At 54.9% G+C, this 19,975-nt stretch overlaps 2 protein-coding genes across 2 annotated transcripts; one reads left to right on the top strand and one right to left on the bottom strand.

The window, feature by feature from the left end:
- Positions 1 to 14,845: 14,845 nt before the first annotated feature.
- On the top strand, positions 14,846 to 15,493 carry IUM83_01874 (6,7-dimethyl-8-ribityllumazine synthase; the record flags this gene model as incomplete). The annotated part of the gene is made up of 1 exon (XM_067925760.1): positions 14,846 to 15,493. The coding sequence occupies one exon, from the start codon at positions 14,846 to 14,848 to the stop codon at positions 15,491 to 15,493; it is 648 nt and encodes a 215-aa protein (XP_067801097.1).
- A 106-nt stretch (positions 15,494 to 15,599) lies between these two features.
- Positions 15,600 to 18,836, bottom strand: IUM83_01873 (flagella associated protein; the record flags this gene model as incomplete). The annotated part of the gene is made up of 2 exons (XM_067925759.1): positions 15,600 to 15,702; positions 15,787 to 18,836. The coding sequence occupies 2 exons, from the start codon at positions 18,834 to 18,836 to the stop codon at positions 15,600 to 15,602; spliced, it is 3,153 nt and encodes a 1,050-aa protein (XP_067801104.1).
- Positions 18,837 to 19,975: the final 1,139 nt, after the last annotated feature.

Here is a 19,975-nt window from a genome sequence, read left to right as displayed (position 1 = left end):
GGACGGTCAAACCGAGCGCGTGAATCGCGTGCTCGTCGATATGTTGAAGAGCTACGCTCACTCGTTCCACTACTGGAGCGAGTGTTTATCGATGTCAGAGTTTGCCATCAACAACTCAGTGCATGCCTCGACCGGGCATACACCGTTCTACGTGAATGCCATGCGGCATCCACGCCTACCGAGTTTACTCGGAGTGATGGCTCCCACTTTAAGTGGGGGAGGATCTACGACTGCAATACAGCAGCCGCAGAAAACCGCTGACACTTGCACAGTGTCAGCTGCAACAATGGACAAACCACATGAGTCTGCGCCCTGCGCAGACTCCTCCACCAACAAGGACAACGACCACGGGTCTGCGCAGGGCGCAGACACTGCAAAGAACCACGCAGAGGCCGGGCCTCTAGCGGAGAGCGAGCTGAATGACTTCAGCTCGGATGTTATCAGTTTCATCACCAAAAGACAAGCCGTAATTCGGTTTGTCCAAGACACAATAGCAGCTTCTGTTGATCAACAGAAGCTGAACGCAGACAATGCGGGCAGAGGCAACACAAATGAATTCAAAGTTAGTTCATTGGTTTGTTAGCAACTCAAAGCCTGCCTAGACATGCAGTTTCGGATTTCGGAGCAAGCAAGCTTGCTCCGCGCTTCATCGGGCCGTTCACTGTGTTGGCACGGCACGGCAACGCATACACGCTAGACATACCGTCTAGCATGCGCCTCCATCCGACCTTTTACGTCGGACGGCTGAAGCCATACCGGCAGCACGAGCCATCTAGCTCGGCTGACCCGAAGCCTCGGCAGGAGCCAAGGCAGAAGCGGAGGACTTGGCCTCGGCGACTAGCAACCTCTGTAACGGGGTTACACGTACAAGTGGCTGCAAGCCACTTGTGAATTTAACAGATAGGTTATCTGTTAAACGTTTTGGATACTTCCTCACATTGGTGTAAGACACACCGATGGATACATTGAAGTGGACCACCACAGTGAGTGGTCCACACATACCCAAAAGATCCTATTGGTAGAAAGCAGCATCTTTCTACCAATCAGAGTCATGCATATTAGCGGGGCTCTGACAGCCAGCCGCTGCCAACCCTTTCATAGATGATAAACAGTTTTTAGCAGATTTTAGAGGAAGATCAATTTACAAGCAATACAGTTCTCAATTTACCTTAAACTAGCTACTTGGAGTCTTGTCTAAGTTAACTTATATTTGTGTATTAAAATATAATTAACCTAAGTAATTACTAAGTACTTACGCTTCCTCATACACGTTGCGCAACGTGTAAGCTAAAGTAGTGAGTCAAGTTAGACCTACTACACCTGGTAGCACTTTGTAGTCCGTCCAACGACCGACTGCTTGACGTTCGTACGCGGTGTACGAACGCGGAGCCGAGAACCACATGAGCACGGAGGTGCCCATGGAGAGCTCCAACACGCCTGCAACGCATGTTGCACGCGCTGACTGCCCCACCTGTCTGACCCAGAGTGGGGAGGCCTCCAACGACTGTCAACAGTCATTGGAGAAGCGGCGATAGCTACAATGCTGCGTACGCTATCGCCGACGGAGCAACATGGTGTTGCTCTGGGGTTCATCATGAAGGAGCAGCGTGACGCTGCTTCCCCAGTGACGGCGTCGTCAGGGACGACACCGCGTGCTCAACCATTAAAGTTGAGCGTAAGCAATTACGTGGGAAGAGAGGGCGAGCCTCTCCTCCGATGGCTTGTCGAACTCGACACAGCCATAGCGGCTCGACGCATCGTCGACCCGCTGTCGAAGGTCGCGTTCGCCATGTCCTGCCTTGGCGGACGCGCAAGGAGTTGGGCGTATGGACGCCGACTCTCCGATCCTACGTGCTTCAGCACGTACGATGTTTCAAAGAGGAGCTCAGACAAGCGTTTGAGCCCCCGCAAAACGAGTTCCGGTCGAGGGCGGAGTTCCTCGACCTTCAGCAGGGTAAGCATGACGTCCATGCTTACGCGCAGCGCGCACGATATTTGGTATCAAATATCGTGACTAACCCAATTGACGAGGCGACCAAGGTCGTCACGTTCATGAAGGGCTTAGAGATGGGCCCGTGAAGACCTATCTCTTCCGAGAGTACCCGAGTACTCTCGAAGCTGCAATCACTCTTGCCATGCAAGAAGAGTTTAGCCTGCGGCAGGCTAAACTACATGTGAACGTACCGAGGCCGCAACCGCGCCCGGTAGCGAGGCCGGGAGGTCCAGAACCAATGGACCTCTCGAATGTAACAACTGCTGGTTACCAGCAGCAGGGAGGTAACGTGCGATGCTTCCGTTGCGGAAGGATCGGTCACTTTGCACGGGAGTGCACAGCTCCCATGCCCCCTGGAGGTGGCCGTCGTGGCGATGCTAGGCATCGCCGCGGACCAACAAAAAACGCGAACATCCAGTAGGCGCGGGGCGCCCTACTGGTAATGCAGTCGCGCGTGCCGATATCGGGCACGCGGCACTGAGACTGCAGCCCCCAGTGAGACCAGCTCTCACTGCAGAAACAAGATGACAGGCCGAACCTAGTCATCTTGAAGGTTTACTCGAAGAGAGCGAATGACTCTCTTCGAGCTTTGGTAGATTCAGGCGCGTCGAACAACTTTGTTCGACTACGAAGCCTGCCGAGACTTGACTTCGACGAGGTAGATACACCTCGAAGTCTTCTGGAGGTACGACTGGCAACAGGTGCCATCGTGAAGACCGAGAAGCGCGTCGTGAACGTGCGCTTCTCGTACAAACAACGAGTGTTTGTCGAACACTTTATCGTCCTGGACCTGGACGATAAGTTCGACGTGGTAATGGGCATGCCGTGGCTTGCACGGCATGATCCGGTGATAGACTGGAAGAAGCGCACGCTCGTGCGCTTCGGACGCGACAGCGGAACAGAGAGCGATGGCCCTGTTACCGCAGCGCGCGCACCAGCAGGTGCGCGCGACTCACCAGTCGAGACAGCGCTTAATGCCGCTGTCCCGGAGTGCCCAAGAAGTGCGCGAGGGCGCGCACAAGTGAGACCCACGTCGGCAATGCTGCCGACGTCGGAAGAAAAAGATGTGTTGGTTCCGGGAACCAACACCCACGTTCAAGCGTGTAAGGGACAGTCCCTGACCCGAAGCGGTCAGGTCGACAACGACGCGTCGGCTCCGGGAGCCGACGCACCCTCAGTCATGAGGGGCTCCGCCAATGAATGGCGTCGAGGTGACGAAGGCGTGTCAACTCCGGGAGTTGACGCTGCAAACAGTGCGGACGGTTGCAAACGTACCGCACTGACGCAATTTGCATGCTGTCGTGCAGCCGGGCTGCACGACGAAGCGCCATGCGATCAAGCCGGGCTTGATATCGCGCGCCCGCAGACAGGGTCTGCCGGCGAAGGGACACATTGCCGTGCAGCCGGGCTGCACGAAGGAAAATGCGGTCAAGCCGGGCTTGATACCGCGCGCCCGCGGACAGGGTCCGCCGGTGAACGACAGTCCACGGCCGGGCCTGGACCAGAAGAACAACTGTGCGGAGCCGGGCTCCGCACAACAAGAAGACGGCGCAAGCGGAAAACGCTGCGCAAGTCTCGGTCCGGGACCGAGACGCAACAAGAGCAGTCTGCTGGGCAGACTGCGGCGGTGACGCCGAATGTCAAGACGCTAAGCGTCTTGACGCGCACCGATACTGGATTCCAGTATCGTGACATGGAACTCGCTAGTCCTCCGACGACGGCGTCGGAGTTGACTTCGCTTCCAGCCATGAGCTGGAATCGCTTCACACGCGATTTGCACGATGGACGCATCGAGCAAGTCTGCGTTCTTTCGGACAGCGAAAGAACGGCGAGCGAGAGCGAAGAGCTGAGGCAGCTCTTCATGGGAAGTACCACTGAGAGTGAAGACACTCTCAGTGCGAAGACGAAGCGAGAGCGCTTCGAGGAATAAGGTTGGGACTCGCTGAAGTCGAGTCCCTATTACGAATTGTTGAGGGAGTACAAAGACGTACTCCCGGAAGAGATTCTGCGGAGCTTCCGCAGGATAAGGGCATTCAGCACGAGATTGATCTCGTGCCGGGCACGAAGTACTGTGTCACGCGGCAGTGGCCACTGCCGCGAGAGCAAGTGAAAGCGATCGACGACTTCTTTGAAAGTCGTCGTAAAGCAGGACAAGTGCGGGAATCAAAGTCCCCGCACAGTGCTCCGACGTTCTGTGTCAAGAAGCCACAGGGCGGATGGCGCATCGTTCATGCCTACAACAAGCTGAACGATGCGACGGTACCGGCGCAGACGCCGATACCGCGAAAAGATGTTATCATCGATTCGATGGCCGGGAGCACCGTTTACAGTGCTCTCGACTTGCGAGATGGATTTTATCAAATCCTAATGCGTGAGAGCGATATCCCTCTCACGGCAGTGAGCACGCCAAGCGGCATGCCCTGGGAATGGCTAGTAATGCCACAGGGGCTTAAGAATGCCCCTGCGACTTTCAACAGGTGCGTGACGCACTTGTTGCGCTCGGTGCGCGACTTCGCACCGAGCTACTTCGATGATGTATTCATCCACAGCCGGGCTGTGGACGGAAGACGACGTAGAGATGCACAGGGTGCATCTCCGGAAGCTACTTGAGCTTATGAGAAAGCATAAGCTCTACGCGAACCTGAAGAAGTGTATCTTCGGGGCGAGCGAGATACCCGTCCTCGGGTGTCTCGTAGGGAAGAATGGTGTTCGCCCTGACCCGGAAAAGGTCAGAGTGATAAATGAATGGCCAACGCCTTCAAGTGTCAAGGAACTGAGGCAGTTCCTTGGCTTGACCACGTACTTGTGGTGCAAGTACGTGGAGGATTACGCGGGCAAGATCCGCCCGCTGTCACAGCTTCTTAAGAAGGAAGCTGTGTAGAATTGGACAACCGATTGCCAAAAGGCATTCAATGCAGTCAAGCGGGGCTTGACTGAGGCGCCGATCTTGACAGTGGCTGACCAAGATCGCCCATTTCACGTAGTGTGTGACGCATCCGATTTCGCGATCGGATGCGCGTTGATGCAGCACGATCACGAGGGCCGTGATCGTGTCGTCTACTACCAATCGCGTCAGCTGAAGCCAGCTGAGCGCAACTATCCGGTGCATGACAATGAACTCCTTGCCATGAAGTATGCACTCGCAAAGTTCCGAGTGTACTTGCTTGGGAGTAGACCATTTGCGGTCTACACCGACCATGCTTCACTGCGCACCGCAGTGAAGTCGCCACACATTTCACAAAGAATGGCGAGATGGCTCTCATTCTTTGCGGAGTATAACTTCCGGGTCGAATACAAACCCGGAAGATTGAACGTGGTGGCCGACGCGTTATCACGTCGGCCGGACTATGCAGAAGCTGTTGACGTCAATGCCATTGACGCCATGCGATCGAGCAAACCCACATCATCTCTGTTGGATGATGTGAAGGCCGCGTACGCGCACGACGCGGACGCGAAGCTCTTGCTGGCCTATGGCACAGCGCCTTCTGACAAGTCCCGTCAGAAGCTGCCCAAGCACCTTCGAGCGCGTGCACACCGCTTTCGTGTGCACGACGGACTGCTACTCTACAACGCAGTCGACGACAACGCGGATCGCGTTGTCGTGCCAAATGACCATGACCTGCGACTCAGGGTCATGTACGAGTATCATGATGCCCCGACTGCGGGACATCTCGGACGTGAGAAGACTTACGTCCTTCTCACGCGCGACTTCTACTGGCACCACCAGTATAGTGGGTGCGCAAGTACATCCGTGCTTGCGAGGTATGCCAACGCGTGAAGCCTGCGCCATCGGCGCAGGCTCCACTGCAATCACTACCGACTCCGTCGGAGTGTTGGAAGTCCATGTCTTTGGACTTCATCTTTGGTCTTCCCCGGATAGCGGAGGGAACACCGGTGTTGTGGTCTTTGTAGACCGTTTCAGCAAGATGGTACATCTTGCTGCGGTGCCAGCAGAGGTGACCGCGAAGCAGACGGCCCGTCTGCTCGTCGACATGGTGTTCAAACACCATGGCATGCCGTCCGACATCGTGTCGGACAGAGACCCGCGCTTCACAGCGCACCTGTGGCAAGAAGTGTTTACACTTCTTGGGAGCCAGCTTTCCATGTCGACTGCGGATCATCCGCAGACGGACGGTCAAACCGAGCGCGTGAATCGCGTGCTCGTCGATATGTTGAAGAGCTACGCTCACTCGTTCCACTACTGGAGCGAGTGTTTATCGATGTCAGAGTTTGCCATCAACAACTCAGTGCATGCCTCGACCGGGCATACACCGTTCTACGTGAATGCCATGCGGCATCCACGCCTACCGAGTTTACTCGGAGTGATGGCTCCCACTTTAAGTGGGGGGAGGATCTACGACTGCAATACAGCAGCCGCAGAAAACCGCTGACACTTGCACAGTGTCAGCTGCAACAATGGACAAACCACATGAGTCTGCGCCCTGCGCAGACTCCTCCACCAACAAGGACAACGACCACGGGTCTGCGCAGGGCGCAGACACTGCAAAGAACCACGCAGAGGCCGGGCCTCTAGCGGAGAGCGAGCTGAATGACTTCAGCTCGGATGTTATCAGTTTCATCACCAAAAGACAAGCCGTAATTCGGTTTGTCCAAGACACAATAGCAGCTTCTGTTGATCAACAGAAGCTGAACGCAGACAATGCGGGCAGAGGCACCACAAATGAATTTAAAGTTTGTTCATTAGTTTTGTTAGCTACACAAAACCTGCCTAGACATGCAGTTTCGGATTTCGGAGCAAGCAAGCTTGCTCCGCGCTTCATCGGGCCGTTCACTGTGTTGGCACGGCACGGCAACGCATACACGCTAGACATACCGTCTAGCATGCGCCTCCATCCGACCTTTTACGTCGGACGGCTGAAGCCATACCGGCAGCACGAGCCATCTAGCTCGGCTGACCCGAAGCCTCGGCAGGAGCCAAGGCAGAAGCGGAGGACTTGGCCTCGGCGACGAGCAACCTCTCCTCCAGCGCGCGGACGCGCTGGAGCAACCCCTTCATCTGGGTCCCCAGCTCGACCTGGATATTCGAGGCGGTCTGCGAGACCGCCGCGACTTGGGCCTTCTGGTTCGCCAGCTCCTGTTTCAGGGCGGCGAACTCAGCGCCCTGCAGACGCTCCACGACGGCCACCCGGTCGTGGAGAGGCGCGTACTGATCAGCCCGGGGCTGATCATACCCGGGGCGTGTTCCCGCCACCGCCGATCCGTGACGCCCGCGGCTCAACCCGCTGGATTGTTGAGCGGATTGTTGACCATAGTATCCCGAAAACGAACCCTCAAGGGGCTCGTTTTCGTATTCGTTGGAGAGGATTTCCTCCCCATCGAGATACATGGGAGCCGCGGAACGTCTTGCTGGAGGACGTTCCGGAAATGGTGAGGGCGTACGAAGAGCAGTACGCGCTGGCGCAGCGGAAGTAACACGAGCGCTGCGATCATCGCTAGCGCCCGAACCCTCACGTGCTAAGAACTTAGCACGGAGCTCTGAGACTCTCGGGCACACGGAACGACGTGTACCCGTTCAGGTCGCGGTCGCTCAAGCGGACCGCGCCTGGAAGCACTTCGTGCACTGAAAGCCCTCGGGCACAGCGCACGGCACATTTGCCTCCTCAGCAGCAACATGAAGTTGCTCCAGCTTTCCACGCTTCGAGTACGTCTCGAAGCGATCACGCGCTTGCTTAATCCGATCACGGTAAGCACTCGGCCTCTTGTTGAAGTTCTCAACAAAGGCGTTCCAGCTTTGACAAAGTGCCTGCCATTCGGGCACTTTGCTGCGAGAAGAGGTCTTCTTGCTTTGAAACCATCGGAGCTCATGAAAGAGTCCGATGTAGTAATCGCGCCTTTGATGCGTTTCCGCATCAAAGTGCAGCTCGGCAACCACAGCGTCATCTTTGATGGCGCTGCATACGTACAGCGGCACCTCATTCGGAGGTACCGAGTTCCCAAATCGGTCCGTGATCTCGGACGCGGACGGCATCCATGGATCGCGCGCTGCAGGCGCAGCGCGCGGAGAGCCTTGAGCTTTAACATCACGCGCTGCAGCAGCAGCGCGCGGAGTACTGAGAGCCCCAGCTGAAGCGAGTGGGGTATCGCTCTCAGTACGCGAACGCCTCGAACTCGAAGCGTCCGATTCGTCCCCCTTCACGCGGGCGAACGTTCTTGGCGTGAGGGTCGAGCGATTCTCTCGACACTGAGTCTTTACGCTTTGAGGGCGAGTCCTCCTCGCCCTCCATGTCTTCATCGTCGTCGTCGAAGTCGACGACGTCGCCGTACTTCGCCTTCTGGCGTTCGAAGTAGTCGTCGATGGAGAGATGACTCCCCACCGACTTTGCGGACTTCTTCTGAGGCGCGCTCATCGTTGAATGAGCGCGGGTTTCTTCTCCAACGCGGAGAATTGACGAATGGTCAATTCCAAAGATTGACGTGCGGGGACCCCGCGCGTCTAACCTTATAAGGGGGGATGGTGTAACGGGGTTACACGTACAAGTGGCTGCAAGCCACTTGTGAATTTAACAGATAGGTTATCTGTTAAACGTTTTGGATACTTCCTCACATTGGTGTAAGACACACCGATGGATACATTGAAGTGGACCACCACAGTGAGTGGTCCACACATACCCAAAAGATCTTATTGGTAGAAAGCAGCATCTTTCTACCAATCAGAGACATGCATATTAGCGGGGCTCTGACAGCCAGCCGCTGCCAACCCTTTCATAGATGATAAACAGTTTTTAGCAGATTTTAGAGGAAGATCAATTTACAAACAATACAGTTCTCAATTTACCTTAAACTAGCTACTTGGAGTCTTGTCTAAGTTAACTTATATTTGTGTATTCAAATATAATTAACCTAAGTAATTACTAAGTACTTACGCTTCCTCATACACGTTGCGCAACGTGTAAGCTAAAGTAGTGAGTCAAGTTAGACCCACTACAGCTGCCGGATGCGGCTACTCGACAGTCTCAAGGTTCACAAAATGGCAAGCATCCGGCAGATCCTCGAGGACGACTGCGCCACCCAAGTTCAGTATATTCCTCCGGGAGTTACTGGACTGTGTCAGCCCATGGACGTAAGCGTGATGGCCTCTTTCAAAAAGAAAAATCAGTGAGTATTTCTATGGATAATTTATTTTAATTTTAACTGACGCTGTAATGGTACTGCAGGGATCTTTATCTGAAATACCGCATCGATCATCCGTTCCCTGCTAACGCAGCAGAAAGACGTGTCATGCTCTCTTTTCTCGTAGCCAAAGCATGGGATCTCATAAAGGTTAAGACAATCGTGAAGGGCTTTAGAAAGGCGAAGCTCTTGCCAATTGGTCCCCGCGATGAGCATGGTGTGTTTCGGACATTCCTACAACCACTGCCAGAGATGACCATCACTGACGAGGAGGAAGATAACGATCAATAGACGTTAAACGCAAGTTTTTCTTTTCAAGTCTTTTATCTTAATATTTTTTTAGGAGGGGAGGGGTTGTCACCCATACGTCTGCCGGTGTCGCACTCAAACCGTTTGTCGCACTGGGCCCGATTATTACGGTATATGGTCTTGGAATGGAATGTGCAAACAGGCCTCACACCTTACTTTTGAACAGACGCTAAGGACATCAAGGATATCTAGCGAAGACGTTGTCGAGAGTCGTTCCGGCGCGGGAAAGACCGCGAGGTGGTCCGGAGAGATCTTTCAAGCGACTGAAGTCGTCTTACCACATTCAGGATGCAACGTAGAAACGTATCCCAAATGGTAAGTTATGCTGCAGTTTACCCGATAAGTATCTTGCTCGCACGAACCCATTGTTATAACTTGCACAAGCAGCAGCCCGTATTTCTTTCAAGGCAGCTTAGAAGGCACTGCGTAAGGTGGGTTGGTTTACAAAGCCTCCACGACGAGGTCTGGAAGATCGGTACCGGTATGTTCGTCCTGGCGGCACTCCAGATGGAGTAGAATGTGTCGATTATTTCTTGGGGGAGCTGGCACTTGTGGCCTGTTATAATATGATGTGTGGAGAAAATACAGCATGTGATACTCGGTGTGAGAAGTGATAGTTCTGGAAGTGAACCTGTGGACTTTGATTTATCGTATGATCCTGCTTCCCGCCTAGGGATAATGGTATGGAGAGGGGACGCACAGAGTCACTGCCCAGCCGTAGAACATGGGCAAATTGACGGAGTTTGCATCGACGTTGATCAAACTGCAACTATGACGGTGCAGTACGACGAGGCAATTGTGGATATATCTCCGATAATTGGAGCTCAAAGACTGGGAACGGTACCGGTATGTGCCGTGCGTCAGCAACAATGCTCTACAGCTCGACAATGTTCGATTTGTGCGGCGTACCTACATCATTTTTGCTCTCACGACATTTGTGCTGCTCTCAAGCTTCGCGGTCCAGACGGTCATCTTCTGAGTGATTTGGAGATGTGAGCATTTGCAGCAAGCAATGCTACGACACATTAGTAGCACCGATTGCAGTGATAGAATCCTCTCCTGTTGCACCGTCGATTGCAGATAATCCAGCAACAACTAATAAATCACTAGAGTTTCAGTTCGGTAATGTGGTGACCACCCAAGAACCTTTACGGTTGAGTAGCGTCGCTCGGGCTCAAACGTAGAGAAACCAAACCACAGCTGCAACCACTAGCAAACCCACGAAGAGACTAACAGCAACAGTCAAGGCAACGAACGTCGTCTCTACGGCGAACATTTCCAAGAAGAAATCTAGATCTACCGTGACACCTAAAACGACTGCAAAGAAATCTGGAGCAACTGCGGGACCAAAACCGGCGGTAAAGAAACAACGGAGCAGCAAGGCAAAGAAACTAACCGCAGCAGAAACGATACGTGTGGAAGGTGATCACTCCCATAGCTCTCAGCTCCGATCTGGTATCGTTGTTTCTGCCCTCGCTAGTCATGAATCAGTCCGTGTTTCAGGAGCGATCCCAACGAAGCCACTGTGTCTTATCGAATCCACGTACCCAGAAAAGCATGAAGGCATGTGATAACCTCTGGTTACGGAGACAAACCGCTACCGAGACGAGCAAGACAAATGGTGCACCCATGCGGCATTGACCCCGGCTGTCACCATCCGCCATGCCACGCGCGGGAGGCCCAGGCAAGTACACCAACCTGGCCGACTCCACCACCAACAGCCGCTACCGCAGCAGCAACAGCAGCGCCCAACAGCTCTCCATCCCGACCTCCTGGCTTGGGCAAAGACCAACGTTGGTGTTTCGCGCGGAGGCCGCAACATCTCCAGCGAAGTTGACGGTGCGTAGAGGTGGGGGCAGAAACTGTTGGTTGCAATTTGAATACACATTTGGATACACTTCATCACTACAACTACACTTTTGGCTTATCAATACCTCGTCAGCATGACAATACTGCACCGCTATCACTCCATTCGGAGCAACAGTTCTCGACATCACAGTGTGAATCGGAAACGTTCTGCGTCAGTGGCGCTGCTAACAACGTTCAGCGTAACGAGCAACGACCTATCCTGCCCCGAAGGCCTATCCGTAAACGATGCAACGGATGCCAGCACGACACCGGCACCCACTTATCGATCGTGTACGTCAGTTGCGCCGCAGGTACGATCGTCCGCCTCCGAAGCGGGATCATCCGAACTAGCACTCCTTATGGGAGGCGTCGTGGCATCAGCGCCCTGCAACATTGGTGTTCACTCGAACAGTGTATAACTTTTCGGCGGTCTGATACCAGAAGCAAACGCCCTCATTATCGATTTATTCGCACCTTTCGGTTGGGCACTGTCTCCAGCAGAGTATGAAGTTTTTGGTGGAGTAATTTCGCATGTGCATGGTTCGACACTGTGTTCACATACGAGAACGCCGTTTTATAACAATCATTCGGTGGACGATCATGTCAGTATCTCCAACGCATACCCAGGCGTTTGTGGAAAACCAGAACACTCCCTTCGCCGTGCAGTGATGGCAGTTTTGGGCCCTGATTCTTTTAATGAAGAAAAATTCACTGGTTGGCTCCAGCAGCTGAAGGTGCTCGGCCTCGTATTTGACGCGAAAACACTAACCGTGGCAATTCCGGAGTCCAAAGTTCTGAAAGTACGCACCAGAATCGCACATGCTCTTCAAACCAAGTCGCTGACACGAACAGAATACCGTTCCCTGTTGGATTCCCTTCGTCACGTAGCCACATGCATACACCCCGCCAAAACATTCCTGTAACGCCTTCGAAGAGCAGAATTGGGACTCAATCGCTCCCACCGCGTCCTAGTCTCGAACGCAATGGCAAACGACCTTGTGTGGTGGCTCTACATCCTTGACACAGGTAGACTCAACGGTGTCCCTCTACAGTACTTTCGAGATCTACCCCGAGCTGATGTTGACGTTTTCGTGGACGCTTCCAATAACGGCCTGTGTGCAGCTGACGTGTCACAGAGAAAATATGTAGCATACACATTTTCGATCCAGGAACGCCGACTGATTAGTGATTTCCAAGCCGGAGAGGCGAATGGATTAGACATAAAGTTTCGTGAACTGCTATCGCTTGACTTTGCCGTTCATGCTTGGGGACCGGAGTGGCGTCGCCCACCCCCATTCCTACCAACCCACGTGCGCTTCAACATCGATAATATATTTGCCGTATCATGGCAATCAAAGTTCTCCAGCCGAAATCCCAGAGCACAAACGGTGCTCAGTCTCTTGGCGCTATGGGAAGTGAAGTACAACCTGCGTTTCTCATCCCGCCATGTAGCTGGAAAGACCAACACACTAGCAGACCTGGGGTCCCGCATTTCCCACGACCAAGCTACCGCTAACCGTTTCCACGTGCTAACTCGGTTTTGGACTGCAACACAGACGGATAACTCCTCAGCAATGTTCAACGAGATTTGGCACAGCATCTCAAAGAAAATTCGGTAGCCCCATCGGCGCATGCGAAGTACCGCAAGGCGTTTCAGTAGAGGTGTGGATTATGCGCCGCGGTACACGTAGAATCGTACGGCGTCACCGCCGACCGGAATGCGTTCGTCGATTTAATCACGCGCTTCATCCTGACCTCGTACCAGCGGGGCCTACGTAGCTCGTCGATCTCTGGCCTACTTCACGGCATCCGACATTTCCTCAATGCCGTAGGCTCTCCTTCCACATTCGGTTATCCCCAGATTCGCATGCCGTTCAAGGGCATTCGCCACATCGATACGCCGCCGGCTCAGAACGCCCCTAGCACGCTAGAGATTCTAGATTCCTGCTATCGATCCCTCGACCCGACGGCGGCCGGCGACCGCATGATCTGGGGGGTTCTGTGCATGGCTTTCTTTTTTCTACCCCGCCAATCCGAAATCGTCGCAAGAGGCAAGCCATTCCAGTGGTTCGCGCTTCGTGATGAAGATGTTGCTGTCCTAGATGACAGCAGCCAACCTACCTACAAGCCTGAAGCGGCTAAGTTCGCCGCAATTTGGCTATGCGGGTCGAAAACAAACCAACACGACCCTCCGACAGACAAAGTTCTCTCTCGCTCCGGTCATCCCTTCATATGCTCCGTGTTTGGGGCATTGTACCTCAAGTATTTCCGCGGACCCGCGCGGGCCCAGTCGCCGATAGCCGAGTTCATCTCTCAAGACCAGAGACAATATGATATATCAGCCGCACGGATAACATTCACCGTCCGACGCGCGGCCGAGGGGCTAGGTCTGGACAGCTCACAATTTGCTACACACTCGCTGCGTGCTGGGGGTGCGACGCAAATGTACCGGTGTGGAATCGATGCCCTCACGATCCAGCTTCATGGAAGCTGGAATTCGGACGCATTTAAGGCGTACACGAAATTTGAAACATGACGAGAAATTTAACACGCAAGATGTCGCGAGTATATACTCACGTGCATGAAACTCCCTTTCCAAACCTGCAGAACCTCCTATGTGTCTAGGCAAAGAATGAACTGAACATCAAGCGCTCGGGAAGCGAGGGGGGGGGGGGGGGGGGGGGTCGACCTTGGAGGGGCTACCCGGGGCAGCGCTCCCGGGTTTTCATAGTTGTTCACTTTCGCCTTTGTGCAGCAGATGGAGCATACTCGGTTTTGCACACCTTCCGATTGAAAAGTTTCTCCGAAGAAGTGTCTCCCGGACGACCTAACTTCTTGACTTTTCTCGCGCCAAAAATGTGGCATCACGACTTCAACTTCACGTAATATTTGCAGGCGCAAACACAATTTTCAACATCAACAATCCAGCTATTGTCGGGTATTCCACTGTAATGAGCGTATCGTAGAGACCATGGCTCGCCGTTTTTGTATAATTGAGCTGCGCGCGTGTTGTTCGCGGACTAGTAGTGCGGGACCCAGTATGTCATTGTATTGGTAACAGAAACGACAGCTTTGAATGGTGTATCCACAGCCTCACACATATCCTCCAGCTCTTGGCCCTCAGTGGTGTCGGTTTTACGAAGCTGCTTAACCCGACGCAAACGCGTCAACACGCTCATCCCGCCACCCGCCTGGTGGGGCTGGCACCCTCGTCGGCCGACGACCGTGACTTAGCAAGTGGCTCCACACCGGAGCCAATTGAGATTTGGTTAATACCGGTAGCTGAATTTCTTAACCTAACGTGAATTTGCACCAATCTCGACCAAACTACTTTTACACACGATGAATCTGGATTCCATCGTGTGTAAAAGTACCGTGAGTCAAAACATCAACCACGGTACTACTGCGATCGGTTGCAGACCAGGGGTGGTGGTCGAATTTGTCACTTGCTCTTTGTATGCAGACGTTGCGCACTGAGGGTCCCTGAAGGGGCCGATACAAACTCCAGCTCATTCCAAGACCCGCATCCAAACCGCACCACCAACACACCAACACTACAGTACCATGGCCGGAGCTATCAAGCAGCACGCGCTCTCGGCGCTGAGCAGCCGCAAGACGGACGGCAAGGGCCTGCGCGTGGCCATCGTGCACGCCAAGTGGAACGCCGAGGTGGTGAACTCGCTCGTGTCGGCCGCCAAAGCGGAGCTGCTGCGCGCGGGCGTGGCCGAGAGCGACGTGGTCGTCGCGGACGTGTCGGGCGCCTACGAGCTGCCGTACGCCGCCAGCCGCCTCATCGCGTCGCAGAGGCTGGACGCCGTGATCTGCGTCGGCTGCCTCATCAAGGGGGACACCATGCACTTCGAGTACATCTGCGAGGCCGTGTCGCAGGGCATCATGCGCGTGCAGCTGGACACTGGCGTGCCCGTGCTCTTCGGCGTGCTCACGGTGCTCAACGAGCAGCAGGCCAAGGACCGCGCCGGCCTCTCGGACAAGGGCCACAACCATGGCACCGAGTGGGCGCAGACCGCCGTCGAGATGGCGCGCCTGCGCGAGGCCACGCTCAAGGGCGGCTGCCCCATGCGCCCGCACGAGCACCTGCCGTACCACAGCCTGACCAACTGCCCGTTCTTCACGGTCTCGACGTGGCTGCACGTCGCCACCCTCGGCGCGCTCGGCTTCGTGGCTGCCACTGTCGCCAAGAAGCTCGCGTAGACCAGCAGCGACAAGACAAGATACGCACACACATAGCATAGCGTAGCGTAGCGACGTATCACGGACCTGAATTGACAAACAAGTTCTCCTCTTTGATTGCTTCCAGCTAGAACCCGATGCGAACCTTGCTCACAGGCGCCGCCACGCGCACACCGGAGCCGCTGCTGCGGTGAGACCCGTTGCTCCCGACGCTGCGCACCGATCGATCGCTGCACATTGACGACGCCACACACACCATCGCGGTTAGTTGATCTCCACCGTCGCAACAAAAACCTGCAGCATGCACATCAAACCTTTTGTCGCTGCGCGCCGACATGGGGCGCTGCAGACCTGCTCCGTCAGCTCTCGCTGCAGCAGTGCGTCCCGGTGGCACCGCCGGAATGCACATGCCAGATTCGCGCACCGCCATCTGCAGTGGGTCTCCGATCTCGGGGAATTCGTTGGCCAGTTGGCCAAGGGTGTACAGTAAACTGGCGCTGATCTCCTTGAGCTCCAGCGCCTCCAGCATGATCTGCTCCTTCGTACGCCAGCTACCGTCGTCGTCGACGCCTCTGGCACTCACGGCGAACTGCCGGTGCTCCCGCATCTGTCGGTCAAGCTTCTTGACGACTTTGCCCCATTTCGCTCGCTCCGTTTGCACCTCGCGCTCTACTTGAGCCAAGGCACCTTCGAGTTGAGTTGCATTCGCTCGAGCGAAGTCGCGCTGGGTCTCTACTTCACGCAGACGCTGAGTCTCGCTTGTCACGTCCAGCTCCACCCGCGCGAGCTCCTTCTTCTTCTTGAAGAAGGTGTCCTCCGCCATTTTGGCTTGGGCCTCAAGTGCAGCGAGACGTTGTGCATCATCACCAGCGAGATCAGCGCGGTGAAAGCTCTTGCGGTAGGCCGAGTTGCGCTCCTCCAAGTGAGCCAACGTCTTTTTCAAGGCGCGCACGTCCTTCTCGGCAACGCGAATTTTGTCGTCCAGCTCGTCACCCTCGCGCTGAAGTTCTTCACGACGCTGGGCTGCTCGAATCACGAAATAGGCTTGACTGCGCTCCTTCCCAGCTTCACCTGCATCATCACCGTCGTCTGCGTAGGCACCCATCTTGCATAGGGTCTCGAATTTGGCCTGCAGCTTTCGCACTCGGTTTTCTCGATCCGCTAGCTCTACAGACACGCGGTGGCGCTCTTCGTCAATGGCCTTGTTCGCCGCACGCTGCAGCTCTTGATGCGCTGCGATCTCGCGCTTGCGTTCCTCCATACTCTTCTTGAGCTGAAAGTCACGATTCTCGAGAGACAAAACCTCATCGGCACGAGCATGCAGCAGGTCACGAAGACGACGAACTTCTAGTGCTTGCAAGTCATGCTGGATCAACAACTCCTCCTTATTCTTGAGTGATGCTTTGAGTGCGTGCGCACAGCTCTCATTGCGCAATTCATGCTCGGCAATCTGAGCGTCCACCTCCTGCTGCTGCGCCACCAACGCTTTACGGGACCGTTCCTGAGCTCGGCGCTCTTCTTCCAACTTCTTGCACTGCGTCGAGAGCATTACTTGCTCGGCCTTCACGCGGTCTAGTTCCATCTGCAACACCTGAATCTGGGCTTGAAGTGCCTTAGTTTCGTCTGCACTGCGTTCACCACTCGCTCGAGCCACCTTGCGCTCCATTTGCTGAATCTGGAACTCGCCATTATAAACGAGTTCTTGTTGGCGCAAGGCTTGTGCATCTAGCGTTCGCAGCTTAGAGCGCAAGTTTTGCGCTGCAGCCTTTGCGCCCGACAGTTCCGCCACCAGACTAGCCTCCTGCTGGCGCAGTGCGAACAATTGTTGGCTCTTGCGAAACATTTGATCTTTTTGAGCGGCGATCTCCTTATCTAGGCGTTTGACCTCAGTCTCCATATCAGCCAGATCAGCCTCAGCCTGCTTGGCCAGTGTTTCTGCGTCCATGGTGGAGTCACGGCAGCGATCAAGCGCTTGTCGCGTTCCTTTGAATCTTGCTCTGGCAGCTTCGAGTTCTTGCTTCATGGCCTCTAGCCGATCATCACGGTTGGAATTGATTGATCGCTGCTGGTTCAGCGCAGCTACAGCACTGGATAGTTCACTCTTGAGCAATTCCACCTGGTCGCGGAAAGCCTGTAAGCGGGCTCCCGTTTGCTGCAGTTCCAGTTGTGTTTTGGATTGCGCTCGTTCCTTGCCTGCAAGCTGACCTTGTGCCTCATTATTAGCCGTCTCCTGTTGCTTCAGACGGCGCTTCTGCTCGCCGAGAAGCTCTTGCTTACTCTGTAGACCACGCTGGGCCACAGCAAACTGCTCACTAGCCTGCGTAATCTCTTCGTCACGAGCTCGCATGGCTTCTAGTGTGGACTGCCACTGCGCGACAAGCTTGGCGCGCTCAGCGTGGAGAGAACGAAATTCCTCGGCTGTTTTGTCCAGCTCGATTTGCTTCGCCTGTGTCTCCGTAGCTTCGTCGTCGACTTCACGTTTGGCACGGGCGAGCTGCTGAGTGAGTTTTTCCAAAGCAAGCGTCAACTCTTTGATTCGAGCTTCATCAGCACGCCGGTATCTCTCCAGGGCCATCGCATCCTCTTCCTTCTGACGCGCTGCGACTGCCCACTGCTCCATTTCGTCCTGGTTCCAGTTCATCTGGAGCTTGAAGGCGTCCATGGCCTCATTGCCCTTAAACAAAGAGCTCTGCAGGCCCGCAAGCTTGCGCTCCAGCTCCGCTGCCTCAGCGTCCAGGATCTTAGCTTCTTGAGCCACCCGTCCAATCTCACGCTGTGCTAGCTGCCTCATGTGTTCCTCGCTGGAAACTTCCTTAAGCTTGGCGCCATGCAAAGCCTGAGTGTGCAGGAGTTCTTGCTGCACGTTTTTTAGGTGCTCCGTCATGATTTCCACACGCGACGCCGTTTCCGAGAGTTCGCGCTTCGTTGCCTCGAAGCGTGCCTCCTTGACGCGAATCTGCGCATGGAGCTCGCGGTTCTTCTCGTCCGCAAACAGCGGGAGGTCATCAATGCCCGTGGGCAGCGTCCGAACCGCCCTTTCATCGGCCTTGCCATTGACGTCGCTGTTGTTGTCAGCTTCGTCGTCCTCATCCTCTTCATCAAAACTATGGTTTCGTTGCCGCCCATCAGCACGTTTCCAGCTGTAGTGCGCAGGCTCCGAGTCGACGTTTTGTGGTCCTTCGTCCTTGAGAAGCCCGTCTTCATGTTCGCCGTCCTCCATCCAATTGTTACCGTCGGACTCCCACGACGGCGACTTCAGATCCGTCCCAGCCCCGCCTTCAGCGTCTTCCGCATCGAATTCCACTTGTACCTCCCCGACGGCCGCTTCATCGGCGTCGCCATCGCCAACGCTGCTTCCAGGCATGTTTCCACCTCCTCCTCGATATCGCTTTGCGGATCGTTTCAGCCCACGGAACTAAATGCGGCGACATCCGTTACGGGCATGCAACCAGCAACCAGCACTAGGCCATTGCAGCCAAAGCCTCGACTGCCATAATTGCCCTATCCAGGTCTAACACACCTCTGCGAGGTGGTCAGCAGCCTGCCGGGCCTCGCTCGAGCTCAATGGCAATCGGATGACGTTCGGCGCGGCGATTTCTCCTCCATTCACGTGCTTTCCCGAGGCCGTGAATGGAGAGGGGCGCTGCTCTGCCCTCGCACGAGGCAGAGCGCGACGCTCTCATCTCCGAACCTGCTCTCTCGCTTGCTGGGTGGTCGTGGAGCGCGGACGGCGGCGAAATGGCCCGGCTGGTGGCGGGACCTCTCAAGCGTCGTAAAACTCAAAATCCCACGGAGGCGCGTCGACAACCCCGTTTCGGGCTAGGGTTGTCACGCAAACGAATAGCATTTGGTATAGCAGGCAACAGCTTACACAGAGACTGCGAACCACAATAGTTTTTTTAAGATCGGCAACAAAGCCAACTCCTGTGACTACACATCGGTTTGACGAGCATGCGTTTCGTTGGATACGACCCGGAGTTGTCGACTAGCTTGGTGTGTAGTGCCCATTGCTCCACCCTGTGCCAGCTTGCAACAGCTGGCGCCGCCAGCAATCACTAGCTACGTCCGAATGCAGTGCATTCAATGCGGCACACAAATAATTCACCATGTTTGAGGCCTGACAGCTCGATTGGTGTTCAACACGGAAACAAGAGCTCTGCACCTGCGCGAGCAAAACTGTAAAGATACCAAACTCTTCCGGAAATGATGCATCACGAGAGCAACGGTTCGTCCAGCATGCCACAGGAGGTCTTCTGGCAGGAGGTCTTCAAACAGAGGCTGCAGGGCGCTCCCTGACGCTAAGCGACTCTGCTGCGTGTCGGTATCGACAACCGTAGCCATCCACAGTCTTCTGCCAACTGCTCTCCGCTTCCTTTCGCGCCCTCCAATCACAAGCCCGGTCTCTGAACATCAGCTTAGGCGGGTTCAACATCCGCAGTACGTGTCCGGCTCAACTCGGGCATGGAGATCTTCAGTCATTCCGCATTCCGCGCTCTACCGCTC

This window comes from Phytophthora cinnamomi (genome assembly GCF_018691715.1).
Source record: "Phytophthora cinnamomi strain GKB4 chromosome Unknown Contig0, whole genome shotgun sequence".
NCBI classification, from domain to species: Eukaryota; Oomycota; class Peronosporomycetes; order Peronosporales; family Peronosporaceae; genus Phytophthora; species Phytophthora cinnamomi.
Note: the sequence above shows the minus strand (reverse complement) of the source record. Positions and strands in the feature narration are given on the sequence as shown.